The 14,193-nt window shown below is 41.9% G+C and overlaps 2 protein-coding genes across 2 annotated transcripts; both read right to left on the reverse strand.

The window, feature by feature from the left end:
• Positions 1 to 1,338: 1,338 nt before the first annotated feature.
• Positions 1,339 to 9,066, reverse strand: LOC120645915 (aspartyl protease family protein At5g10770-like). Its single transcript, XM_039922627.1, has 2 exons — positions 8,818 to 9,066; positions 1,339 to 2,031 (listed from the first exon to the last, which is right to left on the reverse strand). Exons 1-2 carry the CDS (start codon positions 9,064 to 9,066, stop codon positions 1,339 to 1,341), a joined length of 942 nt encoding a protein of 313 aa, XP_039778561.1.
• An 868-nt stretch (positions 9,067 to 9,934) lies between these two features.
• Positions 9,935 to 13,682, reverse strand: LOC120645916 (probable serine/threonine-protein kinase PBL7). Its single transcript, XM_039922628.1, has 6 exons — positions 13,581 to 13,682; positions 13,153 to 13,414; positions 12,809 to 13,037; positions 12,566 to 12,716; positions 11,792 to 11,911; positions 9,935 to 10,375 (listed from the first exon to the last, which is right to left on the reverse strand). Exons 1-6 carry the CDS (start codon positions 13,680 to 13,682, stop codon positions 9,935 to 9,937), a joined length of 1,305 nt encoding a protein of 434 aa, XP_039778562.1.
• Positions 13,683 to 14,193: the final 511 nt, after the last annotated feature.

Here is a 14,193-nt window from a genome sequence, read left to right on the forward strand (position 1 = left end):
GTCCGGTAATTCTTAGAACCAACTATATATGTAAATGCCATTGTTCCTGCTGTTAGTTGGTTACAACAACCAATGGTGGTACAAATGCAATTGCACAATCGTTTGTGGAACATGCAGTACTCAAGACATATTTCTTCATTCACTTGTGTAACATCATTTCAAAAAAAAGCCGGTACAAACCCTTTCGAACCAATATAATGGTAAAGGGGCAATATGCGGCAGTGATTGGCCAGCGACATCTGCGCCGTCATCCATGATCGACCTTTACTCACTCTCCATGACTAGAGTTAACAAGATCGCAAGGACAAGCACCATGATTAACTAGTAGTTTAGCATGCCAAATAAAATGCCATATTATCCGAGACTGATCCTGGCCTTACGAGTAACATATTCTTCTTTCTGCTTGCTAATTAGCTTCTGCTCAGGCAACAAAGGCCCTGTTTGTTTCAGCTTACGGTCGACTTTGAGAAATCCAAAAGTCAGAGACTCATAGAATCCAGAATCAAGAATCCATAATCATCTGGACTCTCGATTCTGGAAATAATCTTACTTTTAAATTTCTCAAAATTGAGCCTTCAAAATTGACCAGAAACTGAAACAAACGGAGCAAGAGAACTAAAAGCCACGGCGTAGAATGTATAGCATGTCCGCACACTGCTGCTTCACGACGCGGGGAGAACAGGGGAGAAAGAGGGAGGGAGGAAAACATCACTATGAAGTTGGGCTAATGTAAGCGAAAGCCAAACCGGGCCAGAAAAGAAGAAAATTGTCACATTTGGACAAGCTAAGAACAAGAAAATCTAAGAAAGGTGTGGGTTGGTTTTGGAAAGATGAAGTGTGGACTGGACTAAAAGAGATCATGTGCGCGAGATTGAGTTTAGGAGCTCAAATTGATGCTTAAATTTTGGAAAGGTTTTGAACTTGCAAGATTTTGAATTTGTTTTTTCGTTTTGTTACAAAATCAGTCTGCTATTTTATTATATTGTAGTAAACTTGAGAATGCTTTCAAAAGTTGGTACCATCTGTTGCAATCCTTTGCTTTAAGTTCTCAATCCGATACGATTGATTGAATTTTCAGCTGATTATGATTATTCATAAGATATGCTCACACGATGACACAATATATAGCTCGGAGGTATTCATAGGGACGACTTGTGCATGCATACAGTACTTTATTTTGGGAACCAAATTCTATCTCAAAGTTGGGATAACACTATAATCTTCAACCTTTATTTTAGCACTAACACTCATCACTAACAACCTTTGTGATCTGGCCGGTTAACCGGGAATTACAGACTTATGAATGGTATGATCACTGGCCAGCGAGTCAGATCATCATCAGCAAGCTCCGGGTGTGAAGCCGACGACCTTCTTACCAATGTCGTACATAAAGCTGTACGTCTTCTGCTGTGTGCTTCCGATGACAGCCATGTCACTGTTCCTGTTGTTGGCCGCGAACGCCAGGCACGCATGCGAGACATTGGCCACGTACAGGATTCCCGTAGCATCCATGTCTAGGCTCGCGCCGCCTTGGAACACCAGCGACACCGTGGGCAGCAGCACGATCCCCTGGAGCCCGGTCAGGTTGAAGCATGTGTCTAACATCTCGAACCAGCCGGGAGCCTTTTGATACCCTAGAGCCGCCATGTCCTTGGCGAACGCCAACCGCAGCTGCCTGTAAGCCAAGGGAGGGAGCCGCGTGATCACCGTGCCGGAGTCGACGATCATGCCGGCGGCGGAGAAGACGGAGCGGCTGATGGGCAGCAAGTGGCCGCCCACCTTGATGCCTGTCATGCCCACGTAGTAGTACCTCGGCCCCTTGTAGGTGAGCATCGGCGTCTGGCGTGCTTCCTTCACAGCCACCGCCGCCATGGTGGCGGCGCCTGGCCCGAAATCCAGGAACCCTGTCCCGGATGGATCTGCCGGGAGGCAGTACGCGAACATGCCGCTGTACTTGTTCCCCGCTTGCACCATTAGCGACGTCCTGCCGCGACCGAGACCCAACACCCCTGCCGACTGCCCGAACAACCCCTAGATATTGTGACTGCACCCGAACCGGAAATCCTGCATGAGCAAAAGGCATGACATACCCATGCGGCCATGAATAGGGATGCAAATGGGTGCCCCTAAGGGTATCCACCTCTCCTCTTTAATTCAAAAGTTTGTACTAGTTTTTTAAAGTGGAAGCTCATTTTGAGAAACTAGTAAAAAATTTAACTAAAAAGGGGCAACGGAAACCCTAAGGGGCACCTCAAGCCATGAATGCCCTGCGGTAACTATATAGGCGACTCACCCACTGACATGTGGGTTTGAAGGTGGTGGGACCCATACATCAGTGAGGGGAGTCCCTCTGCTGGTACTACAGTGGAATCACGTTGGATATATACGACGCTCTACAATTTAAGGTCAAAAAAGTCAAACGAGCTACAATTTGAAACGGATGGAGTATGATCAACCAAGTCCTTCATAAATCTGTTTTGAACGCTCCTTGATATCAGGAATTTTGAATTTTCTCTATCACTCTTTCAAATGTACCATATTTTTCAGGAGAGAATTCTTGTTCATTATCAATCTATGTACATGGGAGCTCATTCAAATGAAGATTTCTTCAACATCCTCTAATTTTTTGTCTTCAATTATCATATTGTGAAGTATGATGCAAGTTAAGCTAGCACGACTTTCTTGAGTTGTCTCCTCGGTCATATAGACGAGCAAGCTGGTTGCTTCCGAACACAAAACTGACAATGCAGGACATTAAATTCTCATTCAATATCCTTTCTCCTGGTCTCTTTCTATGCAAATAACTTTTCCAGGTTGATGACATGCAAGGTTATTTACACAACTAATTAGAACAACTATGATTCAAATAGAGCAATAATAGATAGGTTATATTTTTAGAAATATTTTGATACTAGTTTCATATTATTTTGATTTAAAATGAATTAGTTGATTTTTTAGATCTAATTAGAATTTTTTACTTTTTTCAAAAATATGAAACCGCCTTCGAAACCACCATAAGGGCCAAATTTGCCCGGTTTCAACAATTGGATGGTCTATGTTATCCGGTTTTGTAGTTGAAGGTTGAAATCGGACTTTTATGATTGTTTGATGGTGTAAATTGAACTTTTCTCTTCTAATTTTTAGCTATAAAACTCATTCTTATATTAATTCTAATCAGGTTGTGCGGAGCACGAATTTGTAGGCTAATATATATCTAATTTTTTTAAAAAAATAAGAACGTGCGTAGCATGTTTTTTATTCAGGAAGAGAAGTACATCAACGCAACCTCGGGAAAGACCCCAAAGCGCAAAGATACAAGAACGCCATGCCACTTAAAGAAAAACAAGAACTCAACCACAAACACACTAAAGAAATCACGACACCACCCCGACCTAGGAAGACTAGGACCTGCGAGAGAAAACACCATGATCGCCCGCATCGGGCTGCCTAACAACGTGAATCCAACGAGAGCGCGCGTGAAGGTCCTGCGAGACGATGCCTGCAAGGAAGAAACGACCCAGATGGTGGTGCACCATCGTCCGTCACCTGCGGAGGAGTAGATCAAGTTTTCACCTGGCAAAGACTAAATGGGTTTGGTGGCAACAACAACACCCCCAACGAGGTGAACTACACGAAAGAGCGCAGCCGTTGTTGGCACCGGCGGATGCCGGGCAAGGCTTTCACCACAAGGCACCCAAAACCAACTCTAAAAAAAATGCCGAGGCCTGCTAGTTATAGTTATTAGAATTGGACTGAAGATCGAATAAGTGAGGCTGTCGGTTCGCTGGTTTACTGGTCCAACTGTAAAGAACCGATTGAACCGCTGGTTCGATAATTTCGGAATGGACAATTGAACCGTCCACAAATACTTTCATACCAGTACAATATTATAATATGTCATAGATAATTAACAACATAGAGTTGACCACCTGCGACACCTGGCAGGGCTACCAACAACCAGACAGGTGAGGGAACTAGAAAGGTTACACCATGCTTCTACTGAGTGCTGACAAGAAGAAGGCGAGAGAGGGAGGGAGGTTGGAAGCTGAGGGAAGTGCTGAAGCTGAGGGAGGGAGATTGATTGTAGGCAGGGACTCGCCAAGATCAGAACGCGATGGTGTAAGAAACATAAAGATTTAGACAGGTTTGGGCCACCGGAACATAATACTCTACATCCTGTGTGGTAGTTTGTATTGTCTTACATGATTGTATTATATTGGAAGGGTCCCTGCCCGTCCTTATATAGTCTGGGGGACAGGGTTATATGGAAAGTTCTAAAAGAATACTAGCAGAGTCCTACTCCAATGGGATCGGGTAGTTTCCTTTACATTGACTAGTCCGACTTCTATACGAGTAGCTACATGCGAGGAAAAGTACATTCCATGCACTATCCTTTACTCTAGAATATTCCACGCCCGTGAGCAGTTCTGCTGCCCCAGATCTGACAAGCCCCCGAGCTCTTCGTAGTCAAATCCTGCATGCGTCGAGTACTTCTAAAGACGTTGCTGAGTGCTTCGAGTACTTCTGGAATCCTTCAATGCTTCGTCGAGTGCTTTGAGTAGTCTTCCGAGTACTTCTTTGAGTGTATCGAGGCTATGAGGTGCTCAAGCCCCGAATCTTCTTTTATATGGTGCGTGATGAACTCACACTTCATATGGAGTAGCCCCCGAGCCTTAGGTTGAATCGCATAATCAGGCTGAGGGTCAAATTAGTCTTCAAAAAATCTTCCAAATCCTCTTTTGCCTCTCAAATCGCTTCAAAAAACATACCATTTATGACACGTACCCTGCAGCCCCCGAGCCTTAGAGCCAATTCCTGCAAATTTGGAATTAAGGATCTAAAGTCATGGCATACAGAATGCCCTGATTAATTCGAAATATTCCAAATAAGAAAAAAAATCCTAGAATTTATTGCTCAAAATAAATCGTAATTGGTGCGTGACTCTTCATCTATATGATATTCTCGAAATTGCCACTGACTAGGTTATTTAACCATTCGGTAAAAACTAGGTTTAGTACGTTTTCTCCATTTGCGTAGTTGAATTCGCCGCCATTACCATCGCCAACTCTCCTCTACTCTCGCCTCCTTTGCAACGAGAAACTAGTCACCATTAGCCCCCGAGCGAGTGAGCAAGAAAAGGCACTTGGGAAGGGGAACGAGAAAACCCATGGAGCATCAAGTCTGGCGGAGAAAGAAGGATGAAGAGCAAGTAAGTGCTCTGACTTCCACCTCCTTGGTCTTGTTGAAGAGAAATTGCTTCAACCTCGCGAGGTAGTTTATTGGTGTAAAGCTTTAGGAGATGCGTCCCCTCGCGAAGGACCACAAGAAATCATAATATTTCAATCTTATATCTTGCATGGTCTCGGAATCCTCACTTCTATTCTTCTGAGGCCTTTTGCATCATTGGGAGATTCAAGCGCATCACTTGACCCCAAACTCTATCCTCTACATTTCAATTTTTGTTCATCTTTGCGAAGCTTATCTTGGGATTGAACCGCATTTCGATCTATTTCAACATCTTTTCCATCTGAAACCCCAACTGAACGCAACCACCATAGATGTAGTTGGGGGAGCGGGTTTGTAGTTGCGTTAGGGTGTAGGATTGAAATATATCCGATATAAATTGACTTCCAAAGTTATCGACTGGAAGAATTTTTGGTTTTATATGAAAAACCAAGCACCAACTCTCCCCCTCAGAACACCTGGTCCACCAATTTCAAACTCAGTTGGAATTCGAAAGGAGATAATTTGCCCAGATCAATGATCTTCTTGGCAAGATAGATCATTTGAAGAGGAAAAAGAAATTGACTGGAGCGTCGATAGTCGCAAACTGGATGTGCCGACGAATCCAGCCACTCCAACAATGAGCAAATTTTGGATACATGTATATAGGTGAGGAAGATCCATAACGCTTTACTCTCGACAAAATTACCCAAGCGGATGTCATGCGTCGGGTAAATCGAGTACTCGAGGGAGTAACCGAGGTGCCAAAAATCGGGGGAGACTTCCGATTAAACAAGCGGCCTTGAGAGGTACTGTAAAGTAGTCGATTCTCGATGAATAGCGAGTACTTTGTTTCCCGTAGTCTCATTAATTCAGGACTTGTTGTACAGATTAATCCAGAAAATTATTGGAGTAGGCCTCCACTTCCTGAAGTTGTGCCTGCTGCACAAGCTAACCCAAATCTGCATCGATTTCTTTATTTTGTGTTTCAATTATTTGGGTATCCATAATTGAAACTAACCAAGAAGAATCATGTATGGTTGATAGACCTTCCCGGAGGAGATGGGGATGACAGGAGTCAAACAGCGATGGTCCAAGGAAGCATTGCGACGAGCGAAGTTCGTGCGGAATCGCCAGAGTTGCGTAAGCGCAAGGCGCCATCAGCTGACAACGATAACAGGTATATTTTTTTGTACCCGTTATATCGTTGTTATTAAAGAATCGGGTTCTTGGACTTTGATGATATTGCTTTGCTATTTCTAGCCCCCCGCCAGAGAAGCGTGTGCGGGACTCCGCTGTCACTCCAGCCTCCAGCCCTACCCCATCCATCCAGTTAAGGCACTATAAGGATTCGCCTCTAATGCCACGCCAGATGATTGCAACACCACTGATTTGTTAGCCATAGGGGGGGTCGTATTGCAACCTTTCCGTAAAATGGTTGCAACATGTGTTTATAAGGCAACGGACTAAATGTGTTGCAATATGTGTGGTTTGTCGTTGCAATAGGAGTGCGCTACTGCAACCATTTTAGAATTGTGTTGCAATTAGTTGGCGTTATTGCCATGACGCTTTAGAGTTGCATTAGTATTGATTTTTGTTGCAATTACTTGGTGCAATTGCAACTATATTGGATTTGGTAGCTTTTACTTCTAACCGTTGTCATGGTTATTCTGGGTTGCAATAATCTTAAATAGTGTTGCAATTGCTAGGTGATAATTGCAACAAGAATTCTGAAATTGTTGCAGTTGCATGTTCTTGTTGCCACGGTTTTTTAGGGTTGTAATAAATTTTGTGGCGTTGCAATTTTTAGTTACTTGTTGCAACTACCATCCTTACTGGATGCAATATCATGTTACTATTGCCATGAATTTTTTATGTTGCAATAGACCAATTTGTTCGTTGCAGTACAAAGTGGTTGGTGGCACTTGTATTTGGTGGGTCTTTTAACATACCAAAATTCTATTTGAAATTTTCATAATTTGAAATTCAAATTTAGCATGTGTGGAAAAATTGATAAGACAAATTCTTTCAAAATCATTTGGTATCCCAAAATGCCATTTTAAAATTTCATATTATGATACCTCACAAAACTGCAACGGTGGCAGCAACATCACTACTACTACTAGACCTCCTATATGTTTGTGAAAAAATTTAGTATTTTATTTTTTATAGGAACCACGACTTTACTATGTCAACATAAATTTTAAATTATTTAGATAAAGTTAGATGGAAAAATGAATAAAATAAAAGTGGGAGAACTCGTTGAGTTGTACAACTTTGCTATTGATGATATTTCCATTTGAAATCATTTAATATCCCAAAACTCTATTCGGATCAGACGGAGTGACGGACTAGGATTGCAGCAATGCTGATATCTCGTACATCGCCGTCTCAAATTGGCGAATAACAAACCTGCATAGGCCGATAGGCGTCCACAAGCCTAGAATCGGCACAGATCGTGCCTAGATGCCTGGAATAGCTGGGTTCCAGGGCGGGCGTAGGCTGCAAGCGAGCGCATGTGTGCCGGCCGGTGTTGCCACCGGTAGGCCCGGCTCTATGTGACCTAGGTCCGGAAAGGGGCCCAGGATCTGCATGTTCAGCAGCTGCCTATGTAGGAGTTGCGGCAGTGTCGTCAGCCTCCATATTAGGAAATCGTTGAATCGTAGGGCGGCGGCCAAGGCGAAGGCAAAGGTAAAACACGTGGCTCCATACAATACACTATTCAGAGGTGTGACTTGCTAGCTTGAATTTTCTCCTTTACATTGGATATGGATAAAAATGAGCGCACATTCGGCTTCTCAAAATAAAAATAGCATTATGCTTCCAGGTTTATTAAAAAAATAGGGGATTTGAACCCAGACAGCGAGGGTTATATTCAGATGCCTTACCACTAAACAAAGTCTTTGTTTAAGGCTACCTTTAGTATTTACCTTTTCAATACATGCACTAAACTAACTTAGCACCATGTCTGTCAGCTCCAATATAAATTCAGCAAAAATAATGACCAAAAGGAAGACTCGAACCAACATCATAGGGAAGACAATCAACCACCTTACCACCGAGCTATGCCATCATTTGTGCAAATATTTGTTATTTTCACTTTTTAACTGTGACGTGCTCATGTTTTATTTCCATCTCGTTTTTGCCCAGCGAACCAGCACCATGCAGTCTTATAATATTTGCATTTTTAGGATGGGGCACGAAAACCAACGATGTAGATAAAATTACGAAAATGCCCCTATAAAGTTCAAACGCTGTACATACGCATGGGAGAAGCATTAGTACGGACTAGTATGAGCGTGTGGATAGTAGCGTCGTTGTTGCTGTGCCGTGAAAGGGAAGAAGGGAATGAGTGGACGAGAGCATCCCAGGCTTTCGTCAATTTATTTAAGTCGATTTTTTTCTTTGTTTAATGCTCGTCCAGAAGCCTCGGTAGTGCACCGTGTACTGCCGTCTGCTGTTGTGCATGTAACTTTGTGCAAGTCGACCTTTTATTGTGGGAAAAATTTTGAATCGTAAACGTGCGATTAATTCGGGACGGAGGGAGTATAAGATTAGAGCCCAGTCTCTAATTCAAAATCTTGGGCCCTTTACCACCCCTACCACCATGCTGACGCGTCCGATCGCCCGCCTGTCCCCCGGCGAGTCCGCGGCGCATCTCAGCCCGAGCTCAGTGAGCCGCTCGACGCAACTCCAAGCTCCGATCCGAGGGCCTCCGACGAGCCCGCAGAGGTTCAGCCGGCCCACGAACGGGCCGTCGGTCGGGCACCTCCCCATGACCATCTCCAGCAGGATGATGCCGTAGCTGTAGACGTCTCCTGCCGTCGAGATCTCTAGACCCATCCCGTTTTCTGCAACGAAATGCAGGCAAACATATGTGTATAGCTGGTCATTCTCATCTATTATTATCTTATTATTTGACCAATAAACGGAGCCTCCACATTCGCTCTCAAGGTTTAGAAATTTCCATGTTAATCGGAGAAAAATAGAAAAATAAAAAATTACCCACCACTTCCATTACGATAAAAATTAGCCTAAAATACCCCTGTGCCTAATTAAAAATCACCTACCAATGTCATTATGAAAAATTAAATATAAAATACAATTTAGCTATGTATCAGTTACAAATATATACTATTAATAAAAACTAAAGCTAACAACAATCAATCAAAATAAAATGAAAATAAGAATAATTATCTGCATAATATTATTAAATCTCAACAAATCAAAATGTTATTATAGGTAAATCATAGTTGAATTGTTTTAATCAACAATAAGACATAATTTATGATAATGAACAGGATGATGTATGGTTAAAAAATAGTATAACCCTTAAGTAAGGATACAACGACATGCAAATTTTGAATTTTCATTACTAGCCGTGCAAATGCGCGGCTATACGCCTAGTTCTTCCGAAAGAAAAAGATATTTGAGTTTGCATTGGTAGCTCAGTGAAAATTAATTTCCTCAAAAGCCCAGAGCTCCAGAAAGAGAAGAAATGGTAAGAAGCTCAGGTGGGATGCTCCCTAGGAAGACATTATGTGATAGGTTCAGTATCACCAAACTCTTACATCCTCCTAAGCTCGGAGGTATTGAACAGAACCGCTTAAATCGTTCTCCTGAATATAAAGTTCGTTTAGTCTTCGAGGCCAAATCATCTAATGTAATTAATGTAAGTGTTATTTTTTTAGAACTGATATTTATATCACATTTAGTCCCTGTGTAGACAGGAACGCTTCGCTCGCCCTCCGCCAGTGTCACTCCTGAAGCCATTCTCGAGGAGCTGGAGGAACTGGGCCAGGTTCATCCTGCCGTCGCAGCAATTGCCGCCTGCTGCAACGATCATGGCGTGGCATGTGACGGCGTCCTCGACGACACCGAGCCTCGCTAGCACGAACTGCAGGTCTACAGCGCTAATGAACCCATCATGGTCGTTGTCGAACACTGCGAAGGCACTCTTCACCTCGTCGAAGCTTGGCTCATCCGATTCGAACAGACGGGACAACTCGCCGTAGCCCATCGATGCGGCAAGCCCGTCCCCACGCCGCCCTCTCACTTCCAAGCCTATCGCTCCCATGATCGCCACAACCTCCTCCCTGCTCAGCGCAGCATCCTCCTCCTTTCTTTTTCTTTTCGAAGCAGCACCCTCCTCCTGTTAAGGTTGAGATTACCATATTATGATTTTATTTTCTGTGCTTTTGCATAAAGGTAAAAAACAAGAAAAAAGTCTCTTCTGCCTCCCTCAACTTGGGATGAAATTTGTTTTTTCCCTGAACAACAAAACCGTCCGACCAGACTCCTTGAACAAATGAAACCAGTCACATGACCTCCCTGAGAAGTTCGTCCGACCAGACTCCTTGAACAAATGAAACCAGTCACATGACCTCCCTGAGAAGTTTCAGGCTGACGCGGCGGCGGTTTTTCTCTTTTTCTTTTATATTTATTTTGATTGAATTTTGAAAAATCATAAAAGAATCATAAAATAGGAAATTCAATTTTGTTGGACTATACATGAGTAGATATATCTAGTGAACATATTATATGGCATAATTTAATACAATTTTTTACAGTAGCTTTAGATATATAATTTTTTATAATTAATTTATAGCTACAGTTTTCGTCGTCCAATTACAGTGAAATTTTTATGTTGGGTTAATCATTATATGATTGAACAATAGTAAAAATTTATGATTATTTGACCATGTATGACTAAGTTATAGAATTATCTATGTTTATCTGTAGATTCGTCTAGATTTATCTAGGTTTATATAGATAAATTAATATCTCAGTTATACATGATGCAATAATCATAATTTTTTACTACAACCCAATTATATAATGATTAGCCCACCATAAAATTTTCACCATTATTGGACGACAGAAACCGTAGCTATAAATTAATTACATAAAAAAATATCTAAAGCTATAGCCAAAAAAATTGTACTAAAGTATATCATATAATATGTTCACCTATGTGGAGTCCAACAAAATTAGGTTTCCCATTTTATGAATTTTTTGTGATTTATCACGATTTTTCAAAGATTCAATCAAAATAAACATAAAAGAAAAAGAGAAAAGCGCTGCCACATTAGCCTCAAACCGCTCTGGGAGGTCACGTGACCGGTTTCAGGAGTTCAAGAAGTCCGGTCGGACAGTTTCATTGTTTAGGCGAGAAAACGGATTTCGTCTAAAGTTGAGAAAGGCAAAAGGGACTTTTTCCTAAAAACAATACAAAGAGTTTTTTGTGTGTGTTATTGATAAATCCATTTTAAAAGGAGGAAACTTTTGTAGGCGTATAAGCATATTAAACATTCAGACATACTTATCTTGTTTGAGGTCCCTGATGTGTCCTGCGGTGAGGGAGAATTTCGTTCGAAATCTTTCATCGAAAAGTTCAAAATTTTTCCACAAAAGTTAATATTTTGTTATATGCTCGAATTTTTTCATTCGAAAAGTTTTCTTTTAACATTTTTTATCCTAAAAGCATATTGTAGTGGAGATATTATATAATTACCTTGTTCTCTTGGCCAACTTTTAACTCGTTAATCATAATGTCCGTCTCACTTACCTTATCTTTCTCCACGCAGTCCAATGCAAACTCAATGCACCTCTTTGCTTGTTGGCAATATGGTTCTAGCAAGCAACCATTCCATTTCGACTGCAGCCAGTTCATCCATTTTCCTCGAGCCTGTCAAATAAGTAAGTAGTTATGTAAGCTGGGATTATATTATATAAATGTAAACTGTATCGTATCTATCATATATCTCTATTGAAAACTAACTGACTAGCGACCATCAAAAGTTATAGCATTTCTTATGGTTGAAGGGTAAAGGGCAACGAAAGGGATAAAGCAAGGAAGCAGGGCAATTTTTCATAAGGGGGATCATCGCTATTCAAATGGGACTTGTCCTTTGTTATCGATCGGTTTCTGGATTGGCATTTTTTTTCTATTGTATGCATTTACAAGAAGCTGATCAGAATAAAATATGCTAATGAATATCTTAATTACCTTGTCCTGTTGGTCAACTTTTACCGCATTAATCAAATTTTCCGTCGCACTTAATTTGTTGATGATAGACACTATATCGGGTCTGCTGTTTCTTTCTCTCTCCACGCAGTTCAGTGCTAACTCAACACACCTCTTTAATTGTTGGCAATATGCTTCGAGTAAGCAACCATTCCATTTTGCTTGCAACCTGTTCCTCCATTTTCCTTGAGCCTGTGAAATAAGTAAGTAGTTATGTATGCTTGGATTATATTATTATATAAATATAAACTGTATCACACATCTTTATTAGAAATTAACTGACTAGATACCGCTAAAAGATATAACATTTATTACCAGTTCAATGAAATTCTCATCTGACATGCCAGCGCTTTCAGTGTAGCCCATAGGTCCAGTTACTATCTTTATTATGATAACACCCAAGCTGAATATGTCAAACTTATTAGAGATTATGTTTCTCTCGATGTACTCTGGTGGAATGTAACCCCTGCATGGAATCAAAGCCGGCGTTTTCTTGTAAGCACATTTTAATCATTAGAAATTTATTCTTATGTAACTATATGTAGGCATGTAATCAACCATGTGCCATAGGAATTCGCTGTGATTCGGGTTTTGTCTTCTTTGGGGATCTTAGACAAACCGAAATCTGCAAGTTTAGGTACCATATCCTCATCTAGTAAAATGTTTTCAGGTTTCAGATCCAAGTGGTAAATAGGTTTTCCCATTCCCTTGTGAATATATTTTAAACCCTCGCAAATCCCTTTTATGATTTTGTAACGTGTGTTCCAGTCAAGTCCACTTGATTCATCTGCAAAAATATGAACAAACAAAGCATCATTCAACTGCACATATACACTAGTATTTTTCCTCAAGCTTCATTAACATCATATACACGTATATATTGAATTGAAGCATCGTCATACCAGAAAGATGCTGTTTAAGGTTCCCATTGCGCAAATACTCGAAACAGAGTGCTCTATAGGTCTTATCAGCCAAAACTACTCTTCCTTTAAACTCTACAGGCACCTGATGTGTTTCATTGCAATAACCAACAAAGCGTACTGTGTTTGGATGGTTGAGCATCATATGATTATTGAGCTCATTCTGGAACTGCCGATTGTCAAGTCCCAGTCTATTATGTAACAACTTCACTGCAATATCGTCTTCTCCATTTTTCCTCACTCCCTATCCAAAAAAAATGCATCAGCACTCAATAACTTGACATTTTTGTTGTTACCACCTATCAGATTTGGCAATCAGAAAAATGCAGTGGCAGAGTCGATTTTTTGTTTGTCTTTGTCATACTTCACTATATTTTCTACAAAACCAGGTATGCCTATGATTATCTTACCCTGAAGACCTGTCCGAAGGCGCCTTCACCAAGTTCTCTCTCCTTTGAGAAATTATCAGTAATTTCTGTTAGGAACTGATAGGTTAGACGACGTGGCACCATAGCAACTGTCAGTTGCTTGTTGCTTCGCACTTGTTGTCCTCTGCCACTAGTCGGCTTACGACGGGACCATTCAAAGTTCCTGTAAACAGGTTAAAAAAAAAGTTCCTGTAAACATGTACCAACAAGCAGCTGCCATTTAAACTGCCGGCGGAGATCCAGCGAGCTCGGATCAGAGCAGCGCGTACGTACGTGGGCGATGGAGCCGAGGGATGATGATGATCTCCTCCGCTGCCTTGGCCTCTCCGGCCGGGGGCGAGGGCGATGATGGTGTCCTCTCTGTCTATCCCTCTCCCTCTCTCTTCCCGACTCGCTCCCCCGAGCTGGTTAGCGGCGGCAAGTGAGCAGCAGAGCGGAGCAGCCGGGTAGCAGGAGCAAGCTCGCGGCGGCGCTCGTGTGTGTACAAGCGAGTACAGGCAGCGGGGCACGATTGGGAAGCAGAGGATCGATTGGGCAGGGGCCAGGCGGAGATCCTAGAGAGAGTAGGGCAGAGCAGGCGGCGCGGCAGCATCCA

The sequence above is a fragment of the Panicum virgatum genome, chromosome 8K (assembly GCF_016808335.1).
Source record: "Panicum virgatum strain AP13 chromosome 8K, P.virgatum_v5, whole genome shotgun sequence".
In the NCBI taxonomy this organism is placed as follows: Eukaryota; Viridiplantae; Streptophyta; class Magnoliopsida; order Poales; family Poaceae; genus Panicum; species Panicum virgatum.

Coding starts and splice junctions, on each gene's coding strand:
- LOC120645915 (XM_039922627.1), bottom strand. CDS start 9,066: ATGGGTCTAGAGATCTCGACGGCAGGAGACGTCTACAGCTACGGCATC. Junction 2,032..8,817: donor TCAGCATGGTGGTAGGGGTG/GTAAAGGGCCCA, acceptor CACAATATCTAG/GGGTTGTTCGGGCAGTCGGC.
- LOC120645916 (XM_039922628.1), bottom strand. CDS start 13,682: ATGGTGCCACGTCGTCTAACCTATCAGTTCCTAACAGAAATTACTGAT. Junction 13,415..13,580: donor CCTTCGGACAGGTCTTCAGG/GTAAGATAATCA, acceptor TTTTTTGGATAG/GGAGTGAGGAAAAATGGAGA. Junction 11,912..12,565: donor ATGAGAATTTCATTGAACTG/GTAATAAATGTT, acceptor CTTATTTGACAG/GCTCGAGGAAAATGGATGAA.